The sequence below is a fragment of the Anabrus simplex genome, chromosome 3 (genome assembly GCF_040414725.1).
Source record: "Anabrus simplex isolate iqAnaSimp1 chromosome 3, ASM4041472v1, whole genome shotgun sequence".
Classification (NCBI taxonomy): domain Eukaryota; kingdom Metazoa; phylum Arthropoda; class Insecta; order Orthoptera; family Tettigoniidae; genus Anabrus; species Anabrus simplex.
In genome coordinates, this window is record NC_090267.1 from 312,061,152 (window position 1) to 312,085,220 (window position 24,069).

At 38.9% G+C, this 24,069-nt stretch overlaps 1 protein-coding gene across 3 annotated transcripts in view; it reads left to right on the forward strand.

Annotated features, from left to right (window-relative positions):
* Bcat (Branched chain amino acid transaminase) overlaps positions 1 to 24,069 on the forward strand; it is an 83,808-nt gene that overhangs the window by 11,677 nt on the left and 48,062 nt on the right. For all 3 annotated transcript variants that reach the window (XM_067144411.2, XM_067144413.2, XM_067144412.2), the window contains 2 exons: positions 3,967 to 4,176; positions 4,294 to 4,524. In XM_067144411.2, coding sequence (XP_067000512.1) covers positions 3,967 to 4,176; positions 4,294 to 4,524 — 441 coding nt within the window. The remainder of the gene's footprint in view (positions 1 to 3,966; positions 4,177 to 4,293; positions 4,525 to 24,069) is intronic.

Consider the following 24,069-nt stretch of genomic DNA (forward strand, 5'->3'; position numbering starts at 1 on the left):
GCCAAGTTGGTAATAGACCAATTTATGCAACTCTCAACAGCTAGGGCATCATCTATATTTGGTGGTGTTCATTCAAAGTTAAGGAATGGACTTGGTGTAGCCAAAGCTTCCAAGCTTGTGTTTCTTTATAAGCACTTAAATAGGGAAGCTATGTGACTGAGGATGAAGAACTAGTTTAGAAACGGTCTTGGTGTAATAATAAGTCATGAGGGTGAAAAACTGGTTTTAAAATATGTTGTAATAGAAGACCCCAATTCAAAACATGGTTAAAACACAGATTTATCATTATTCATCTTAGGTAGGTACTTAATAAACAGTGAAGCATACACCAATCTGAAAATATCAAATGATCAGTAAAAATGTCAAATTGACGGAAAATGTGATTTAAATAAAAGATTATTGATTTTGATTTTTTACACCCTGATTCAGTGTTGGTAGTGCATAAGGAAAATCGATCATCAGTCAGTCACCTCCGATCTGCTTTTAGGTCTGTCACCTAGGTGACAGATTCCATATCAGGTGTGTACCTGAGAATCTATTCTTAAGTGATTTTTAAGAGGTTGGAAATCTATTGAACATCTCCCGTGATAAATTTTTCCAGCCTCTAATTCCTCTTCCTATAAACTAGTATTTGCTCCAATTTGTGCTCTTGAATTCCAATTTTATCCTCTTCCTACTTGAAAGATTCCATTCAAGCTTTGTCTACTAATGTCATTTTATTCAATAGGTGAACAGTTATTTGTAAATTTTTGCTAAGCCTTTTTAACTAAATTTAAAGTCCAGTGGCGGCTGGTGCAGAAAATCAGTTGTGTGGTGTAACCCATACCCACTCCAAAAAATAAAAATATTTAGAAACATACTGGTATGTGGTTTTCAAGAGGCTCTCCACTTAGTTTTCCACACTGAACAAACACACAAACAACCCCAACACATATACACATTCATCATAAAAAACTATAAAACTACATAATTAAACATGCAATAACACCTGCAATGGCAAAATATTCACAAACTCAAACACTTGGTGTGAGCGAGCAAATAACTTCTCAGTGTTAACAACATCATTGAAATAAAACCAGCAACGTCATAATGCAAAATTACATGTTATGTTTTTATACTGACATTTATAAACTAGACATTTTTAATTAAAGAAATTCACAATATCATGTCCTTATTTTGACAACATAAAAAGTACAATTTTTATATTTCATCAATTTACAAAGGTGGTTGTGGAATAGGCAAGTTGATAGTATTCTGTCCTCTTTGGTATTAAAAGACCTGGCGGGAACAGCTCTACAGTATTGTTTTCCCATTTGCTTTGAGCGATCCCCTCTTAAATACTACTGCTGAGTCAAGAGGGTGCCAGCTGCCACATTCTCATCTCGGTCGTAATGCAAGTGTGACTAGTGCTAGTGCTGCCTCTCTGTGGTCGACTGAAGAATCGCTGTGAAGTGATGTCTTGGCTGTTGTCTCCACAGCCTATCGGAACACATTCTCTTTGTATCGGAAAAGTTGGGCATGCATGCGCAAAAGGCAGAACTCCTGGTTTCTGGCTAAAAGCTTAGAAATTCTCGCTGAGCTGTGACCGCACAGCACCCAGCGTGGAGCGCACCAGTAGTTACCTGGTTGTGAGGGGAGTTGAATAATTTCCTATTCTTTGGCTGACGTCTTTTTCAATGCACTGTATTTGATTGTAGATAATATTTTTAAACTAATTTATTTTTCCAGTAGGCAGTGTGCTGCAGCACTTCAGCACATAAGATACGGCCGCCCCTGTTTAAGTCAATATACAACCGAAGATGAAATTTATCACATGTAACGCTAATGTCATTGCACACCGCCTCTCTATGATAGCTCAAAGTGTACCACTTAGGTGAGTTGTTTCTCTCCTTACTCCCAAGTCTTTCCAGCTTGATGTTTGCAACATTTTCGTTCCTCTACTCTTTTGTTGGAAACCGCCCAGAACAAATCGTGCTGCTTTCCTTTGGATCTTTTCCAGTTCTCGAATCAAGTAATCCTAGTTAGGATCCCATACACTGGAACCATACTCTAAGCATAGTGTTACCAGTCACTTGCTCAATATGTCACAGATTATGTCCTCCATGCTATCTTCTGTCATTGGATGCTACAAGCTTTATGGGATGGAGCGAAAGCAATAGATTCTTCTCTTTCAATCGTGAGTGATGAATCCTTAGTAGATAAGTACATTCTCAAACTACTTGCCATTGTGATACTTAAAATCCACATATGGGGCGAGTAGGCTGCAGGTTCAGGTCACGTTGCTTTCAGCTTACATTCAGGAGATGGTGGGTTTGAACACCACTGTTAGTAGTCCTGAAGATGTTTGTCCATGGTTTCCCATTTTCACACCAAGCAAATGCTGGGGGTCTACCTTAATTATGGTCACATCCACTTCCTTTCCCTTTGTTATCCTTCCATCGCCGAAAACCTACAAGTTCATGCAACGTTAAACCACAAGAAAACAAAAAAGTCCACATGTAGTACAGGATATACTCCATCATAATACGAAGGTGCATGTGTGCTGTACTTTTAATCTTTGCCTACTTCCAGCAAGATGGTGCAGCAATCCATGGGCCAAATCTCATGTGAGCCTTTAGAAACATGTTTGGTGATAGAATGATTCAAAGGGACCTATGGTCAATTTGTTTCCCCAATACTGATCTGTATGTGTTTTTAGTTATAGTGCATATCAACCAGAAACCTTACAGGAACAACCCATAAGCTGCTGAGGCCCTGAAATATAAAATTAGGGGAGCCACTTTAAGTAGGCCTATTAAAGTTCTATGAATATACCAGATGGGCTTGAATCAGAATGTACATACAATACTTTCAGCTCTTAGTATAACTTACAACTGAGATAAGGGCTTTTATTAATTATGGTAGTTGTTGGATAAATAATTTCCTGCATTTATATTTTGTAAGATGTGCCATTCACTGATAATCAGTTGCTGTATTTATATCAGAGGGTAGTGATTTATATGTGGCAGAGGTAACTTATGCTTACTGTGACTGTTATAGCCCTATGTATACCATAAACTTTTGTTTGGAGGCCACTGAATATTAAATGGCAAAAGATGATGCTGTTGAAATTCATTCCCCTTCTTATTACACAGTATTATGCAAAAAAAAAAAAAAAAAAAAGGCATCTTATGGTTTTACGAGACAAATTCCTTTCGATGATCAAATGTAGGCTTGAGGTTCTTTTTCTTTAGCAGTTCAGTGAAAGTGAGCATTTCATGGATAAATGGAAATATGTGATTAATTTGTATCAAATGCATGAAATTCTGGTCCTCATTCTGAGGCCTTTGTGTGATTTTCGTAGTGTATGTAAACATACTGTATTATAATGAGATATTTTTATATGTGTGAGAAATATAATTTCTTGATTATCCCACATGTCAAGATCTCAGAACTAGTCACTGTCCTCTTGGGTATCAGTGTTTCACCATGATAGCATGTATGTTGGTTAAGATTTGTTATCCAGAATTAGTTTTCTGCAGAGGCATGTGTTATCAGCCTGACAAGTTACTGAGGAAGAAAGAAACCATTTCTATCTAGTTCTGAAATTTGCCGGGCTGAGTGGCTCAGACGGTTAAGGCGCTGGCCTTCTGACCCCAACTTGGCAGGTTCGATCCTGGCTCAGTCCAGTGGTATTTGAAGGTGCTCAAATACGTCAGCCTCGTGTCGGTAGATTTACTGGCACGTAAAAGAACTCCTGCGGGACTAAATTCCGGCACCTCGGCGTCTCCGAAAACCGTAAAAGAGTACTTAGTGGGACGTAAAACAAATATTATTATTATTAGTTCTGAAATCTTGACCTGAAATAATTGCATTCAGTAATGAAAGAAAATGAAAATTTAAGTAGGCTGTTATATTGTTTTCTTTTTGCTTAAGTGATCTGTTGAAATATTTATTTTAATGTATGTTGCACTGTATTCTCAACAGTTTTCTGACTTGTCAGTACGATTAGCAGGACCTCATCAACTTCATCCAAAACCTGATGTGAAAGACTTAAAGTTTGGTAGATACTTTACTGATCATATGTTGAAAATATTTTATTATGAATCTCTTGGAGGATGGCATCAACCTCAAATATTGCCTATTGAAAATATAGCCCTTCATCCAGCTGCTAAAGTGCTTCATTATGCTGTGGAGGTAAGTAGGACTGTATGAAAACCATTATTGTTGACTGTCTCTTGAGGAGTTCATGAATTACAGCATTTTAAGGATATTCTCAATGAATTTAAGCATTTGTGAATTTTATTTCTTTAGTTGTTTGAAGGAATGAAAGCTTACCGAGGAGTTGATGGAAGAATACGAATATTCCGTCCGGATTTGAATATGAAACGAATGAACTTGGCAGCCATTCGTTGTGGGCTACCCACTTTTGACGGAGATGAACTTGTTAAGTGTATTTGTCGCCTTGTCAGTATTGATCAAGAATGGGTACCTCATTCAGAAAAGTCCAGTTTGTATATTAGACCAACACTGATTGGAATTGATGTAAGTATGTCTGCGTATTATATATACATTTGTTGTAAGTGCATGGTAGCAGAGTTTTTAATGTATAAGGAGAGAGTTTGCGTTTCACAAAGGACACCCTCAATTTCAAACCAAAAAAAAACAACTCCAAAATTCAGTTATAGGTGATTTACAAACTTTTAAATTTAATTTTAAGAAGTGAAATTTCAAAAAAGAAGGTCTGTTAAGTCCATTTTTTGTAATTACATAGCTTTGTTAAATATAAGTCAGTATAATTCATTTACAACCCCACGACCATTTTGTTAACTGTGAAGGCCCAGCAGGAATCTCGAAAAGTGGTGGGTGGCTAATGGGGCTCTGGTGAAGATGCTGTTGCCATGTAGTATATGGGGTTGGTTCCCCAAAGGCTAAGGGCAAAAATCCCTGACTAAAAATTACCCATCCTCTGAAGGAGGTTGGATGTAGGACTGACACCCCGCTCTGTAAAAAATCAAGTTGCGAAATGTCAGCAAAAGAAAGCCGGACTGATTAATGCAGACAAACATGGTATGGGAAAAGACAGTGATAATGGACAAAAAATTCATGAAAGAAAGAAAATAATACAAATTGTAAATCAGATTTATATATTGGAACCTGGAGTGTGAGATCTCTGTACAGTAGTAATTCGAAATGGTTTAATTCAAAATCCCGCCTAATTCTAAGAAGCTCTTGTTGCCAGAAACATGAGGTACGGTTTTGCATGTTATTTAAATTGTTTAATTTGAAATGTGGATCATTCGTAATTCGAAGAACAATGTCGGTCCCGTTACCGAAATTCAGACTTTTAATCCAAAACTGCATTTACATTTAAAAAATAGTATTTTACAGGGTAATTTAAATTAAAAATTTATCCGCGTCATGATAGAACAAGTCTTCTGGAACGTGGAGGGGTAAGTTTCTGCACTTTTATTCACTTCGGTGTGTCTACAGTGTGCTTCATATTTGCTAAGTTCGAGTGAAATCGTAATTCTTTTGTATTGAGCGTTTTAAGGAACAATATCACGTAGCAAGCAGTGTACGGAAAAGCAGAATCCGCCAACACTGACAATGTCGACAGTTGCCGAAAAAGCGTGGCTCAGATAATCAATTTGTACGCACCAAACAATGGCAGTGCCGATTAAACTGCATTGTTTTTTTTTTTTTTTTTTTTTTTTTTTTTTTGATGCCGAGCCCAAACGGACTTATGGTTTTAAAGAAGAGAAGTGCCAGCCAGGAAATCGTACGAGGCTGGGGGTCATTGTATTGTGTTGCAATGCGCATTGAAGCGAGAGCCTTCCTCCCCTCGTCATAGGAAAGTTCAATAAGCGATGATGTTTTAAGGACGTTGGGCACTTTCCCTGCAAGTACAAGACATCTGAAAAATGCATACAGTACAGTAATCCAAAAAATAAAACTTTTGCACAGGTGATCCAGTATAATTTGTCCTTGTCTTTGAATCGTGTGTTTTTCCTTTCAGTGCAAGAAGTTATGTTTGCCAGTGATTTATCCAAGTGCATTATTTGAATAATGTAAATGTACTTTGTTGGTACATTTCGGAAATAGTTTTTCCATTGCATTTGAAAGGTATTAACTGTGAATGCATCAATGGGTCTTAGAACGTGATGTGGCAAGGGTTGCCATTTCTGAATTACGAGAGAAATGCCATGGCGGGAAATCGTACAAGGATAGAGTTACTGTACTGTGTTGTAATGCAGATGGAGGCGAGAGACTTTCTCCCCTCATCATAGGTATTTTAAGGGCATCGGGTACTTTCCGTGCAAGTACAGGGCTTCTAAAATGCATACAGTATAGTTGTTGATCCAAGTATATATAACTTCTTCCTGCATAAAGTGAGCAGTTCAACTCAGTTTATGGATGTGTTTATGATGACTAAACAGACCAATCTTAGCATAAAACATACGCCCACACAAATCACACTGAATGGATGTAGGAGGGCAGGGTTGTAATCAACAGTTTTCTTGCTTGTCGCCTGGGCTCTTGATGTCTGCGGCGTTCTCTTTCAAACAAGTTGACAGCGGTGGATGCGGTATTCCGCCACAGTGAACGGTCCTCAGCACATTCTTCCCATGTCTGTATATTTATACCAGTTGTCTTCATGATGTGTTTCAGCTGGTCCTTAAAATGCTTAAGAGGGGCTCCATGAGGTCTACCATAAAGAATTTGGCAGGGAAACCTGGTATCACTCATGCGGTGAACATGGCCTAACCATCTCAGTTGATGAGCGATGATTGTTGCGTCACTGCTATTTAGCTGTGTTATGTCGAGAACTGCAGTGTTGGTCACATAGTCCTCCCACTTGATATTCAAGATGTATCTCCGTTTTTGCTGGTGGAAGCGCTCAAGTTTTTTGATATCACGGCGATAGTGCCCGCCCCTATACAGTAGCGTGGAAATGACAACAGCTTTGTACACCATGAGTTTGGTATGCAGTTGTAGGTCGTTATTCATGAAGACTGTGCATTAACCGTCCGAATGCTGCATGAGCAGCCCCAATTCTTTTATCAACATCTTGTTCACAGGCACACCGTTTAGACAAGATGCTTCCAAGATATGAAAAGTGATCAACCTGCTCCAGTGTTGTGTCTAAGATGGAGATACTGAACCCAGGAAGAGTTAATCCTTGGGCAGGTTGTGCAAGTACCTTTGGGTTGTTTTTTTTCACATTAATGGCAAGACCAAAGTGATCACATGTAGTTTTAAAGCAGTTGACTGACTGTTGTAGTTCTGCAGGTGTTAGAGCAGGAGATGCGGTGTCATCGGCATACTGCAGTTCTGCCACCCGGGTAACCAGAGTACATCTTTGTGAGTGAAGTCTTGCCAGATTGAAAAGGTCTCCATCCAAACGAAATTTAATCTCCATACCTTTAAGTTGTTTGCATATAATTTGTGCAGCATGACAGCCATGTACAGCACAAAGAGTGTAGGAGCAAGCACACAGTCTTGTTTCAATCCATGAGTGATTGGGAACGAATCAGATACTGAGTTACCAATGAAGAACCTGTCCAGACATGCCATCATGCAGAGCTTGAACCAATTCCACATAACTTTCAGGACATCCAAAATGTCTCGATACTTTCCACATACCAGATCTTGGTACTGAATGAAAAGCTTTTTCCAGATCATAGAAAACTAAATGCAGAGGCTGCTGTTGCTCTTTGCATTTTTTCTTGGAGTTGTCTAGCACAGATCATATCTGTTGTGCTTCTGGAGGTTCGGAAACCACATTGAGACTCAGGCAAGTCGTCAGGTACTTGCACAGTTTCCTATATCAAGAGGATGAGTGTGAAGTCTAGTTTTCAAGGGTATACCTCCATTTTGTATCACTTCTAGAGGGATGTTATTATTATTATTATTATTATTATTATTATTATTATTATTATTATTATTATTATTATTATTATTATTATTATTATTATTATTATTGAATTTCCAATGAAAATAGAAGGGAATCCTATTTTGCAAAAGCATATTAGGGACGTAGTTTAACAATTACATACAATTTGCAACAGATTGAACATTATGATGAAAGCTTATTAAAGATGCAGTGGATGAAACATACATACATACATTATCATTATAAACTGTTATGCCTTTCAGCGTTAAGTCTGCAAGCCTCTGAGAATTTACTAAACGTCGCCACAATCCTCGATTTGCAACTAGTGTTGTGGCCTCATTTAGTTCTATACCTCTTATCTTTAAATCGTTAGAAACCGAGTCTAACCATCGTCGTCTTGGTCTCCCTCTACTTCTCTTACCCTCCATAACAGAGTCCATTATTCTCCTAGGTAACCTATCCTCCTCCATTCGCCTGCCCAAGGATTAACTCTTCCTGGGTTCAGTATCTCCATTTTAGACACAACACTGGAGCAGGTTGATCACTTTTCATATCTTGGAAGCATCTTGTCTAAATGGTGTGCCTGTGAACAAGATGTTGATAAAAGAATTGGGGCTGCTCATGCAGCATTCGGACGGTTAATGCACAGTCTTCGTGAATAACGACCTACAACTGCATACCAAACTCATGGTGTACAAAGCTGTTGTCATTTCCACGCTACTGTATAGGGGCGGGCACTATCGCTGTGATATCAAAAAACTTGAGCGCTTCCACCAGCAAAAGTTAAAAGTTAAAAACATTATTATAACAATATTGTTTTTTAAATTTATGAAATAGAGGTTTGTTCAATTCAGTGTCACAAAAGTTCAGGTGTACTAGGGTATATTTTGGTCTTTCGAAAGCAGGACAATCAAAAATTAAATGCTGCACTGTTTGAGAGGATCCAGAAAAGCATAAGTAATCATGTGAGACATTGATGTTCAATCACTTGAAATATGATTTAAATTTGTCATGGCCAGATAGAAATTGTGTAAGCACAAAATTAGGCATAAGCACCTTGCACTAGAATCAATGCTGGATCTCAGGAAAGAACAGTTCTCTCGTTACGGATCCTTGTGTGTTTGTTATCCAGATGTTATTCCACTGAAGAGATGTTTGATTTCTAAGCTTCCTTTTCAGGTAACATATCGGAGATTTATCATTTCCACTTCCATCGCAGATTTTGCAGCTTCTTTTGCTAACAGGTCTGCTTTCTCATTTCTAATTGATCCCTTGTGTCCTCGAACCCAGCATAAACACATGTAGGGCCATTCTGGATTATGGATCTTATATCAACAGCTATTGGATTTAAATTATACTTGTTATTTATTGCATTTAGTGCTGCTTGTAAGTCACTGTATACCTTTGCATTTTTGCCATTATCTCTGCACTAGTGCAGTGCTGACTTTATGGCACAAAGTTCAGCTTGAAAAACTGAAGAGTCTGAAGAAAGCTTATGTTGTTCTGAAAATATTTCAAGATTGTTTTCATATACCACAAAGGCACACCCAACTTGGTCATACTCATCATTGTCCGGTATGCGTGAGCCATCTGTATATATTATAGAGTCATGAGAGCTTGAGCAGCTATCGCTGACAAGTTTCTTAAGGGTACTAGGATGTCCAGATTGAAAATAATTGCTCTGTTCCTCCACGGTGATCTTGATATTGGGCACTGATGAGATTCTATTTTTCTTGAGTAAAGTAAGCTCAGCCCTACAAATTGCAGTAAAAAATAATGGTTCAGTTCCTGGAGTGATAAGTGCAGCATCAGTGGACGTGCAGCAGGCACAGGAAATTTGAAGAGCAGATCCTCTTTGAAGTTGCATTAAATTGTGTTGTAGATTACTTGCAGTACGTCAGAATTGAGTCCCCATGAAAGCCTGCAGGCAACAGTTATATCTTGCATGAATTTGCTGGCATTGTTTTTCACTCTATGGAAATGAGCCCTAAAAGTGAGGTGTTTATTTAGCATAACCCCTAAATACAGGATCTTCCAAGGTTATTCTGTGACCAATCATCATTATTTTTGGATTTTTCACTGTCTTTCTTCTAGTGACTACCATAGCTTTGGTCTTTGTTGGATTGAACTGGAGTTTGTTGTTCTCCCCCAATTGTGAAAGATATCAATGGTTGCATTTGCACGTGCATTGAGTTCCTGTACATTGTCAGCTTCGATTAGAAGGGCATCATCGGCATAGACAGTGACATCACAGCCTGTTGGGAGAGGCTGCCGCAGAAGGTCGTCATACAAAATGTTCCAAAATCCAGGGCTGCAATTGGGTCCCTGTGGACACCCGTTGACTACATGTTTGGTACTGGCTGCAGTTCCAATTTTAAGTGTAACTTTTTGATTTTGAAAGTACGCTTGTATTATAAATTTCTGGGACATTGTTTTGTCTTTAACTGAGATAAAGTTTTTGGCCACCAGGCATTATCGAAAGTGCCTTTTATATGCAGAGAGATTAAAATAGCTACCTTTTTTAATGAAAAGATTTGTTGGATCCATCTAAGTGCATCAAGGACGGCACCCTCAGTTGACCTCTGATGCGTGAATCCATATTGCTTTTGGCTTAGGAGATTGTGACTATGCACATGGTACATTAAAATTGAAATAATTGATAAGGAGATTCCACCTATTCAATACCAAAAAATAAGAAATGTAGTGAATTACATTCAAGGCAGGAGTTGAGTATGGATGAGAAAAATCGAAATGAAGGTGGAAATGGTTTTTTTTAGAAAAGATAGAATAAATTAATAGAGGAAGAGGAATAGTGGAAAAAAGAAAAGATTGAAAGAAATTGAAGATTAAATGGTGTTGAGGAAGGAATAAGGTAGGGAGATGAAGGAGGGGTAGTTTAGGGTGGGTTAGGAGGGTGGGTTATGGGAGGTAGAAAATGTGGGTAGGAACTTTGTAAGGCATGGAAAATAGAATTGGGGTTTTCTATCTTTTCTCAAAAAAAAAAAAATAATAATAATAATTTCCACCTTCATTTCGATTTTTCTCATCCATACTCAACTCCTGCCTTGAATGTAATTCACTACATTTCTTATTTTTTGGTATTGAATAGGTGGAATCTCCTTATCAATTATTTCAATTTTAATTGTTATATTCTTCAATACGGAACAATGAAATTTTTAACTTTAAATACATGGTACATTACTCACTCAGTAACTTCTTCAAAATCTTTCCAAGTACTGGTAATAGGCAGATAGGTCTGAAGGATTTAACAGTGGAGAAATCTTTGGGTATTATTTTAACCATTGCAAGTTTCCAGGAGGAAGGAAATACATTTAAGGATAAACATCTGTTGGAAAAAATAGTGAACAGAGACGGAAAACAGAAATGAATGTTTTTAATTATATTAGCTGATATACCATTCCAACCTGGAGCTTTGTCATTTTGTAAGAGGATAATGCGCTCGACTTCTTGCTGTGAGAATGGTTCATCATCAGCAGTGTCAGGGATATTATCAGGTCCAGGAGCCTTTCTGTTTTAGTTGATTGAATGGGTGGGACTGCCATCCATGGTTGTTGGAGCTGCTGAGGGCCATTCCGAAGAAAGTCTTCAGCGACATTGGAGGCACGACTTAAAAGTCCAGAGAAATATTCTTTCCAATGCTCTAAAATTTCTCCATTATCAGTTAAAATGATGGGGTTGTCAGCACTCTTCAGTGACCCGGGTGAAGATTGAATTGGACCATATATTTTCTTTTATGCCAGCATAGAAGTTTTGCAGGTCGTGGGCATCCGATAGTCTTTGCAGTTCTTCAGCTTTTTGTTGCCACCAGTTATTCTTGATTTCCCTAATTTGTGCCTGATTTCTTCACATTGGAAGACAGATCTTGAAGATATGGTAGATGGGCTTCCCATTTGGCATTGATCAGACACTTAACTTCTTTATTATTTTCATCAAACTAATCTCGTCTTTTTTTCCTCATAAAACCAATTGTTTCCTCAGCTGACTCAGTGATGACCTTCTGAAGCATGGCCCACTCCTGATTTGTACTTTGACTGCTGACTGGATGACTAGCCAGTTTGTTTAAAATTGGATTTCTGTAATCTGTAGCAATGGATTCAATTTGAAGTTTACCGGGCGAGTTGGCCGTGCGTGTAGAGGCGCGCGGCTGTGAGCTTGCATCCGGGAGATAGTAGGTTCGAATCCCACTATCGGCAGCCCTGAAAATGGTTTTCCGTGGTTTCCCATTTTCACACCAGGCAAATGCTGGGGCTGTACCTTAATTAAGGCCACGGCCGCTTCCTTCCAACTCCTAGGCCTTTCCTATCCCATCGTCGCCATAAGACCTATCTGTGTCGGTGCGACGTAAAGCCCCTAGCAAAAAAAAAAAAAATTTGAAGTTTAGAAGTATTGAATTTCTTTCTGGGCAGGTTGTGGGAGGATCTTTTTGGTTTGCGACAGATTGAGATACTCAACCAGCAAGAAAGGAACTTATGATCTGTCCAGCAGTCATCGAAGTTTCTGGTGGTCCTTGTAACAAGGACATCTTTTTTTATCACATTGCCTGGTGATAATATTATAGTCAAATATGTGCCAGTGCTTTGAGCGAGGATGCATCCAAGTGTTCTTGTAGCAATTAGGCAGGCAGAACTGAGTATTAGTAATAAAGAGCTCATGCTCAGCCATAAACCAAGGAGCAGTAGACTATTGGCATTACAGTTGCCAAGTCCATGTTTTCCCATCACATTGCCCCATTATTGGTGATCTTTACGAGCTCTGGCGTTGAAATCGTCAAGTAATAAGAGCTTGTCTCTTGGTGGTACTTTGATGATGGTAGTGCTTAGCAGGTTGTAGAATTGGTCTTTAGCTTCTGCATCAGCATCCAAGGTGGGAACATATGCGGAGATGAGTATCATAGAGTTAGCTCCAGAGAGTGGGATTTGAAGAGTCATGATTCTTACGCTGACAGAGTTAGCTGATAATCATTCACCAATGTGGTCTTCACAGCGAATCCAACATCATGAATGCGGTGTTCTCCCTCATCTTTTCCCTTCCAGAAGATTGTGTAACTTGAGCTGAACTCGGTAAGTTTACCTTCGCTGGACAGTCTGGTTTGTACTTAAGGCAGCAATATCAATGTTCATTTGACCAACCTCATGGGTGTCAAGCACTGTTCTTCTCTCAGGGTCTGTTATTGTCTTTCAAATCAAGTAGGGTTCAAACATTCCAGGTTCCTATAATTAGAGTTTTGGTAATCTTCATTTTTTGACCCGTTGGATGCAGCCTCCCAGCCAGCTGAGAGTGTAACTACCGATGTTCAGCCCACATTTTCTGGGGCCTTCCCCATTCAGGGTGGGCAGCGGTGATCCTAAATAGGCCTGCCCAAACACAGATGCAGGACCGAATTCCTGAGTAGTCACGGGGTCCCAAAGGCGACCATCACACATCTGCTGCCAAAGTGCAGGTCCGAACTAGAGGCTTCCAGTTTCACCCGAAAACCTGCCTCTACCGTCCTTATCCCATCACCATTAGACTTGAGTTGAAGGGTGTGACAGCAGGAAAAAGTGCCATAAGCAGGATTTTGTTTAAGGACCCACACACTATAATCTCGGAACTATACCTTGCGGTACAAATGAAATACAACGTGCAGGTTCTAGTACCACGACTGCAACGGACTGCTGCAGACTCGAAATACCATTGAGTTGCACCTTCACAACCAGTCCGTCTGGCATTACCTCATCCGCCTCCACGACCGTTGAGAACCACAAAAAGGAGGTTCCTCCGTCCGTTTTGCCATTGGGCCAAAAACACAGATGATGGATTCCAGTGTCATTTCCTACATTGAGGGGACCATCGCCCCACCCAAAGGGGCTCATCCGTCCGTAGCCGAGTGTTGAGCGGCATTCGAGTTATTTACCGCCGCTCGACACTCGGTGTTAGCAGTTTTTACAGCTTGTTGCCAAGCCAGCTAACCCTCCTCCTTTCCCATTCCGGACTTGGGACCGGACAATGGTGGAGTTATACAGTAATCCATTGAATAAAGCGTTTGCACAGCGTAGCCAGCATACATTTCTCTTTGTCTTTGAATTATGCTTTCTTTTGTTTTCGTTTGAGGTTATGTTTGTCAGTACGTTTTCCAAGTGCATTATTTTAATACTGTAAATGCACCTTATTGGATACATTTTGGAAATAGTTATTTTTCTATAGGATTTGAAAGTTTTAAACTTTAAACTGTGAATCAAGGTTAATTGCATGCAGTAACGGCTCTTAGAATATTTTGTGACACGGCAAGTGTTGGCATTTCTGAATTACAAGTTGGCGGTTAATTCGAAATCACGTAATTCGAAGCCTGATTTTTGTGTCCCAACTATTGCAAATTAACGAGGTTTTACTGTATCGCCCAGGAGGTGCCTTTGAACCAAACAATGAAACTGAAGCAGAGTATCAGAGCTCTGCAAGAAGTAAGGTGGATTGGAAGTGGAATTCTAGAAAAGCAAGAAGCCTAGGATATTCTGTAGCTGTAGTGAGGAGAAGTACAAGTTCGGTACAGGATTTGACGTATACCACCAGTTAAAACACATTGTAGGCCTAATTAGGTTTACACCTATTAGTCCAAGACTATTCGTATACAGAATAAAGGGGAAATTCTTTAATTACTCATTAATCAATGCCCATACACCAACAGAGGAATCTGAGGAAAAAAGAGAGAGAATTGTTCTATGAACTTATGGAAAGAGCATATGATGGCTGCCCAGGCCATGACATTAAAATAGTTACTGGTGACCTAAATGCTCAGGTGGGAAGGGAACACATATATAAACCAATAATTGGACCCCACAGCAAACATACCATAAGCAATGATAATGGAATGAGATTCATATTATTTGCAGTGGGCTCGCCATTGTTCCAACACAAAGATAGATAAATAGATAGATAGATAAATGTCTTTATTGGTGTAGTTAAGGCCATTGGGGCTTCTCTTACACTAAACCAATTAGTATACATTCAAGTCATAAGTAATACTACCATAATTAATACTAGAAGACACAATTTAAACACAGTCAAAATATAACTGAAATAAAATTTCACCACAGTGAGACATACATACAACAGCAATGATGATGATGATGATGATAATAATAATAATAATAGCTAGTAATGATATTGTAGTAGCACGATCACTGAAAGGCCAGAAATGCGCAGGTCACTTGCATCCTGCTGTATCCCTTAACGCTCTTTTAAATGACACTGTAGTTATAAAGGAGCATGGACGTTGTCAGATAGAAACATAGTTAACCAGATTGATCATGTGTTGTTAGATGCGAGGCACAAGTCAGATCTCTTGGATGTGAAGAGCCTCAGGTGCCCAAATATAGACTCGGACCACTTCTTGGTATGGGCACGAGTGAGGGAACCCAACCCAACATACCTAAGTACAATGTAACAGCTCTAGAATCATCTGAAATTAAAAATCATTACCAGAAGAGGATAACACAGATTGTTGAAAATGCTGAAGAACAGCATTGAATATCAGGGGGAAATGATTAAAAATGCAGTGGAGATGTCAGCTAATGAAACGCTGGGAATTGAAGCAAGATATAAAAGATATCCATGGTTTGACAGTGAGTGTGAAATAACAAGAGAAGAACAAGGCATACAGAAGAACATTACAATCATATTGTACAAGAAGAATGGTGGAAGTCTATAAAGAAAAATGGAGGATTGAAATGAAGATCAATCAAAGAAGAAAGAGTCAGTGGCTGAAGGCAAATATCGAAGGAATGGAGCGTCTGAGGAATCGGAATGAGGTGAGGAAATTCTGTAGAAAGGCAAATGTTGCACAGAAACCCTTCTGTGGCAAAACTAGCCTAATTGAGGATGCAACAGGGAAAATCGTTAGTGAGGATGAAGAGATATGTGAACGGTGGTGTCAACACTTTGATACACTCATTTCATAATGATACCAAGAAACTCAATAGATGTGCAAGGAGAAAATGACCCTAATGAAAATATAGGCCCACCAACTCTAGAAGTGAGAACTGCAATGAAGAAATTGAAGAAGGCAACAGGAACAGGTTATATTCCAGCAGAACTGCTCAACCAAGGTGGCAGTGAATTGGAACAGACTTTCCAAAATAAAATAGTTACTTCAGAATGGGATGAGGATGAAATGCCCCAGCAATAAGAAGAAGGAATTGTGTGTCCTATATATAAGAAAGATCAGCTTAAGTGTGAAAGCTGTAGAAGAATTACACTACTTAACTTGGGATACAAAGTATTCTTCAATGTACTATTTGACCATCTTCTCCCAATTGTTTTGAGAGTGTGTGTCATATCAATGTGGATTTATCCCAGGAAAATCAACTATAGATAAGATCTTCATCTTGAGGCAAATTTTAGAGAAGACAATCAAATTTAGAATTGGCACCCATCACCTCTTCATTGATTACAAAGCAGCACATGACAGTATAGGCAGAGCAATTATATCATGCTATGATTGAACTGGTAATTCCTGGAAAATTTGTAAGGCTGGTGAGAATGACTAGTGAGACACGAAGTAGTATAAGAACAGGAGGATTGATGTCTGATTTATTGGATAATCAAAATGGGGTACAGCAGGGAGACATGCGCTGGCATGTCTTCTTTTTAACATTGCCATTGGAGAAGGTGATGAGAGATGCAAACCTCCTGAATAGGAGAACAATTTTCTATAGATCAGTGCAGATACTTGTTTATGCTGATGATATATAGTGGCAAGAACTGGAAAGGCAATGGAAGAGACATTCTCGCCCTTGAAAAGGCCGGTAGGAAAATAGGATTGAATATCAACCAGCAGAAAACTAAATATCTGGCTGTTGGAAAAGCACGTAAGGAGAACATGCCAGCCTCAGTCATTGTGGGCAATTACACCTTTGAGAGAGTTGAGCAGTTTGAATATCTGGAATAGACAGTCACCTACTCAAATGAAACCACCTATGAAATTAACCAGAGATTAATTGCAGCCAACAGAGCTTATTTTGCTCTAACAAAACCCCTCTCCTCAAGGCTGTTGACTCGTACTACCAAATTAACCATCTACAAAATGCACATAAGGCCTGTGCTGACATATGCCTCTGAAAGTTGGCCGTAAACAGCAAAAGATACCTGAATGCTGGATCCCTTCGAAAGAAAGATACTTTGAAGAATTATCAGCCCAATCTGTGAAAGAGGAGCATGGACGAGAGGGTCTAATCATGAATTGTACACCATTTATAAAGATCCACCTATATTAGAAGAATAGTGAAATCAGCCAGATTGTGGTGGGCCAGGCATGTAGCACAGAAGAGTGATACTAAAGTACCTAAAAATATATTAAAGGGAAATCTAGGCTGACAGAGAGGACGAGGTCAACAGAGAACCAGATGGATGGATGGATGGATGGATGGATGGATGGATGGAGACACTGAAGAACTTCGGGAAATGGGCTATACAAAGTGGAGAGCTTTAAGCATTGCATCAAGATAAATGGTGGAAGATGTTGAAGAGGCCAAGGTTTACAATGAACTGTACAGCCATAGAAGAAGGTCAGTTATAACAAGAATTCACAATGGCAAAAAAATTACAGTAACACCTTGTTAATTCAAAGTCGTTGGGACACAAAAATCGGACTTCAAATTATGTTATTTCGAATTAACCACCAACTTGTAATTCAGAAATGCCAACCCTTGCCGTGTCAAAAAATGTTCTAAGCCCTGTACTGCAAGCAGTTAACCTTGATTCACAGTTTAAACTGTTGAAATGCCATGGAAAAAGATGATTTCCAAAATGTATCCAACAAGGTGCATTTACAGTATTCAAATTCACAATACAGTATTCACTTGGATAACTCACTGACAAACATAACCCTCATGCAACGAACGAAAAAAAAGCATGATTCAAAGATGAGGAGAAATCTATGCTGGCTCCCTTGAGCAAGTCCTTTATTCATTGGATTACTGAACTGAATGCATTTCAGATGTCCTGTACTTGCACGGAAAGTACCCGATGACCTTAAAACATCATGGTTTATCGAACTTTCCTATGACGAGGGAAGAAAGTCTCTCGCTTCCGTCTGCATTAGAACACAGTACAGTGACTATCCTTGTACGATTTCCCACCATGATACTTCTCTCATAATTCAGAAATGCGGACCTTTGCCGTGTCGCAAAGTATTCTAAGACGCATGAATGCATGCAATCACCTTGATTCACAGTTTAAACCTTTCAAATGCTTTGGATAAATCACTGGCAAACATAACCTCGCACATTGAAAGAAAAAACACACGATTCTAAGACCAGGACAAATTAGGCTGGCTCTCTTTTGCAAGTCCTTTATTCATTGGATTACTGTACTGAATGCATTTTAGATGTCCTGTACTTGCACGGAAAGTGACCGACGCCCCTTAAAACATTGTGGCTTATCAAACTTCCCTATGACGAGGGGAAGAAGTCTCTCGCTTCCATGTGCATTGCAACACAGTGCAATGACCCCCGTCCCCCCTTGTACGATTTACTGACTGACACTTCCCTCCTATAAAACAGTAAGTCTATTTGGGCTCTGCATTAAAAGAAAACAATGCACTTTCATCCGCATTGACAATATTATTCGGTGCGCACGAATTTATTATATGAGTCGCACTTTTTCATCAGCTGTCGGCATCGCCGGTGTTTGCGGATTCTGCTTCTCTGCACACTGCCTGCCACTTGATATTATGGCATTCCTTAAAACGCTGAATACAAAAGAATTAAGATTTTACTTGAACTTAGCAATTATGAAGCACACCGTAGACTCACCAAAGTGAGTGAAAGTACTGAAATCTACCCCAGCACGTTCCGGAAGACGCATTCTGACACGGATAAATTACGAATTTAAATTACTCTGGAAAAACTAGTTTTTTTAAATATAAAGGCAGTTTTGAATTAAAAGTCTGAATTTCGGTAATGGGACAGACATTGTTCTTCGAATTACGAATTATCCGTATTTCAAATTAAACAATTTAAATAACATGCAAAACCGTACCTCATGTTTCCGGGAATGAGAGCTTCTTCGAATTAGGTGGGATTTTGAATTAACTGGTTTTGAATTATCGAGGTTCTACTGTATTCACCATGCCAGAATGTTGTAATGTGTATGATTTTTCATAAAAGTCAGGAAAGATACAAGCAAAGGCATTAAAATCTCTATGAAACTATGATCATTTAGTTCAAAACTTGCCTTTTCACGGATTATTCCCATACTGCGGCTTACTTGTTAGTCATTTTCTGATTCCGATGCTATGTGAATGTGCACGTTCAATTTTATTGTCCATTGTAATATTACCACTCCTTAGGCTTCTGTCGCAAACATTTCATTTTTCTTACTCTAACAGCATCGCCTAACCTTACTTAAGTATGCATGTATGTCATGAAAACATACTTCAAGCCCCAGTAATGATCACCTTTTTGCTATAAATTTGCGTGGGAACAAGCCTTTCTGAAATTTAAATAGACAAGAGAATCTAATCTCTGAAATCAGTTATGCACATTGCTGTATTTTGAAGTATCACATTCTGATTTCATTTCAGTACCTAGTTTTAAAATTAAGCGTTGATTTACCTCAGGCTTTATTTCTAACTGGTTAACTGCCATCGGTGATATTGCACTTATTGCGAAAACACGTTCTCCCACCTTTCGTTTTAAACTTGCATGTTTGTTTGCATCAGTCAGTCATTATTTGACGGGTAATGATCAGTCATATTAAGTATAACCGCTGCAGTTTGTAAATATTAATGACTGAAAAAACAATGCATGCCAAAATTAGTCATAGTAATGGATGAATCAGTGAAAGGGTTCTTGTTTAACCAAAGTATATTACAAAGTTTAATACTATAGGGATTTTTGAGCCATATTAAAAAAGCTATCGTTACCACATGGTTCTCAGTATGTGCCATACCCACTATTGCAGACCTTCTTTTCTTCTTCAAAACTGTAAATACTACAGTATAATTAATGCATCTGATCTGCATTACCAATTTGCGAATTAAATATGATTTCACTGGTGCAAAGTGATAAACAGCTCTGGGGAAAATCACAATATTTTCTTCATATTGGCTGGAAGACATTGTGCAGTTACTGTATTTTGTTCAGAAATGCGGGATAGTCATCCACGGCTAGCCCTACAACCCACCATTTTTAACTCTCTTGCTTTGCTAGACCTGTCAGTTGACACATTTCACTCGTGACTGCATATCCAAACAATATTTTTAGTCTCATATTTGCGTACCATGTTTTCAAGTTCTGGAAACTTCGCTTCTCGTCCACGAAATGCATAGGGGTTACTGCTTGTCCATGTCAAGATGAGCCTTATTTTTCCTCCAATCACATATGGAACTCCTGTCTACATCTTACCTTCCTCTCACAGCACGATTAATGTGGGTTTTTCTAGCCATGAAAGACCTATAACGAGAACTCTCACCGGCTATTACTTAAATTGGCGCTACATAAATAACGCAGTATGTTTCTTAGTTTTTGGTGGGAGCAGATTTGCCAACAGAGTGGGCAGAAAAATACCAACTTCCAGATTTTTCTAAGTCCTGGAGTACTGTACAGACCTTGGCACAAATAATACCCACACCCTAAATTTTCACCATTCAATTTTGAATAAAAAAAATATGCAAGGATTATTTGCATATATACAGTACACACATAGGACTGTTGACTTATGTGACTTCATTACAGTTGGTCAGGATTATAAGTGTTTCAGGGGCAATGCATGTAAGAGCCTCCTGTAAAATGATCAAAGCAATAACCATTATTGCAAAGTGTAGAATTCATAAATGTAACATCAGTACACTCGCAGGATGCACGCTCGCAAAGAATGTTGGTGTTGAAAAGCAACTTTTAAACTTCTGCATAGGTTTCCTACTATGGTAGCCAGGTTTCTGCCATGTTTAACAAGACGACATATAGATTTTTACAGACTGTTCATTGTACGATAGGTCCCAGAATAATTTTTCACAATTAAGATTTTGTTATGTAATTTTTACTGCTGTGTGTTGGAATGTAGTTTTGTTTAGTCTCTTTGTATCAGTTTTATGTTGTCTGAAAAATTAAACCAGATGTTGAATTTTTTAGACTTTTTTGGTGGTATCGTTTTTAAATGAACTTGTTTTCTCTCCAGGTCTCCCATAGTATTTCATCCACATGTCCCAAGCAGAATTCACAAAGGAAGAGAGACTTGTTAGACTGGTGTATATTTTAACCTGTTGCAAAAAGTTCTGAAGATGTCCTATTCTCTCTTTCTGCTCACATTTATTTATTTATTTATTTATTTATTTATTTATTTATTTATTTATTTATTTATTTATTTATTTATTTATTTATTTATTTATTTATATTGTAAAATAGATCGCTTTATAAAAACTTTTTTTTTAAAGATTCTTCTATAAAGCTCTTTACCACATAAATTAAAGCAAAGTTAGTTCACAGGAAATACTCGGAAGGAATATATCTAATATATCCCGTAACATCATTTCTTGTATATTTCTAGTCTGGTAACACTAATTATTATCACTGTAGGAGATAAAATATTACCGAGACATTCCTGATGTTGAAAGCAGTTTCTGTGTCTGTTCACAAGTGACGTATTACAGGAGATAACAGCACAAGGTCAAGGCTGGGTCAGGAACCCTGGCACTAAATCAGGATTGCGTGTACAGCTCATACGAGTGACTCTTCTACCCTCCTTGTCCTGTTGTCATTGACTGCTATCTATTCTTTTACAACATTTAAGTAATTTCTTTATTACAATATACAGTATATATATTCATAAGAATATCAGCACGCATACTGTATGTCACCACAAGGATCCTGAATTTTACAAAACCGCTAGTAGACGTAATGTTACAACGTGGAGAAAAAAATGTATGCACAAATAAAAAGCTGCTTGGGCTCATACTTTACAGAAGGAAAATGCAGCATATTCATAGGGGATTATCACACAAAGCGGGCTAGATTGATAATTATGAAAAATAAAGGTGATGGTGCAGAATGCTTAACGAGTCTTTGATACTACTTCTTGATATTGACTTACTTGACACGAGTTATTTCCTGTGACTCCTTTAGAAGCATAGGGCTTCGATGAATGTTCACCAGCGGACTCTGTTGCAGGCAATCCGACGAAGTTCTCCCCAGTACTTCCCTGCCTTGCTTGCCTTCTGCAGGACAGACCTCTTCCAGGTCTGCCATGGACAAACTCTTTTGTTGTCCCTGAGAGTTCCACTCCAGAGCTTGGTTCTCGATGACTCCATCCTGCTTCCTCAATGGGTATCCTATTCACCTCCACTATCCACCTCCACTTCCCTGTCTGATTTAGTTTCCAGTAGGTGTTTCCCCAGTCACTTCCTATAGATCATCTTTACTGATCATGTGTGGCTAATGAATATTTAGGATCCTGTGCAAACACCAGTTTACAATGGTTTGGAGCATCTTAGCAAGTCCTGTATTAACTTTCTAGGTCTTGCATGCATAAAGGACAGACAGACTTGACATTACTCTTGAAGATCCTCAATTTCGTTCGTTGAGATATGGTATGGTTTCTCCATAATCAATAGAGCTGCACAAAAGCACCATTGGCCTTCCTTATGCGTGGCTTAATATCCTTATCACGCCCCACCTTGTTTGCCTACCATACTTCCCAGGTAGCAAAATTGATCCACATTTTCAATTTCCTGGCTGTCTAGAATAAATCGTTTTTGGATATTTCAGAACAACCTCATATCCTTGGTCTTGCTGGAATTAATCTTGAGTCCTGCTTTCCAAGCCTTAACTTCTAGCTCTTTGAGTTTCACTTTAAATGCTGGAAGGTATATATCAGCAAGCAAATATTGTATTGTCTGCATAATCTAGATCTTCTAATCTATCTAACAGTCTCCACTATAAACCCCCTCCCACAGAGGTTACTTCAAACTCTTCTGTTAGTTTACCTTCGCGAACTATTCAACACTCGTAGCCATTGTATGTCTCTTTGATCAGGCTGACTATCTTGGGTGGAATGCCATACTTCAGTAATAACCGCCACATAACGTCCTGGTCAACTGAATCAAATGCCTTCTCAAACCACAAAGAGCATGTCGTAGTAAGAGTTCCATTCTCAACTCTGCTCATTGATGATCCAAAGAAAATCAAATCTACACAACTGTGACTCTCCCAGAAGCCAGCCTTCTCCTTGCTTAGTTTCTCCTCAGTTATTGTTTTAATGCAATTTGGGATGATATGATATCCTCTTTGGAGGCAGCCCTACCCAGGAAATAGTGCCCTTGCCTGTGTGAGTCCCAGAGCACTGAACCAGTGTATAACATGTGGCAAGGGTCTCAGCTTAGGGTTACAAGTGAAGACCTCAACGGAATCTACAGCAGAGAAGGTGAACTTCGGTACAGTGGAGATAACGGGAGAGACAGCCCTGGACTTGGTGATAAATACAAGTACAATCTAAAGAATCCAATGGCTTCTGGCAGGTGAGACTCTGTAAGAGGGCTGATGGTCCCTTGATGGAGCTAATACTGTACTACAAAAGTCCATCTAGCAGCATCTGCACTCCGTGTTAGGGGCAGCTGCCAAAGGAGTCTGTTTCTCCAAGTTAGGGGCGATCTTAAAGAATCTGGGCAGTAGATATAAAATGACTTTGGATGTGGTGACCCAATCGTCCTATAAAATGATTGAGAGTGAGTCGAGGCCTCAGAAATGGTTAGGGTGTCTCCCTCTGGCCCAAAAGCGACGCGCAGGTCCTGATGTTCTCATCCTGGGGGAACTGTGAAAAGTGGGCAACCAGCAACGAAGATTACAGCTATAAATATCTTGATCCTTAACAGTAAGACAGAAGAACTAATAGAATACATGGAAAAGGAGCACATTGCATTGTTTACTCTTAATTTTTAATTTAATTGTAATCACTGTTCAATACAGACCATTCAAAATTAAATTCATATCTCTCCTTCCATCTAGCCAATTGTTCATATGCTCCAGTAAGTATAGCCACTCTTTTGCTATGAATGGGACACTTCTGCTTATGACTCCTTTCAGATAATATCCTCGTGATCCAGTGTAGTTTCTTCATATGACCTTTACTTGTGGCTGTTTCGGCTTTGCTTGCGTATTCTTCAACCTCCTTACATTGGTCATTCTGAGCACTTCTCTTTATTT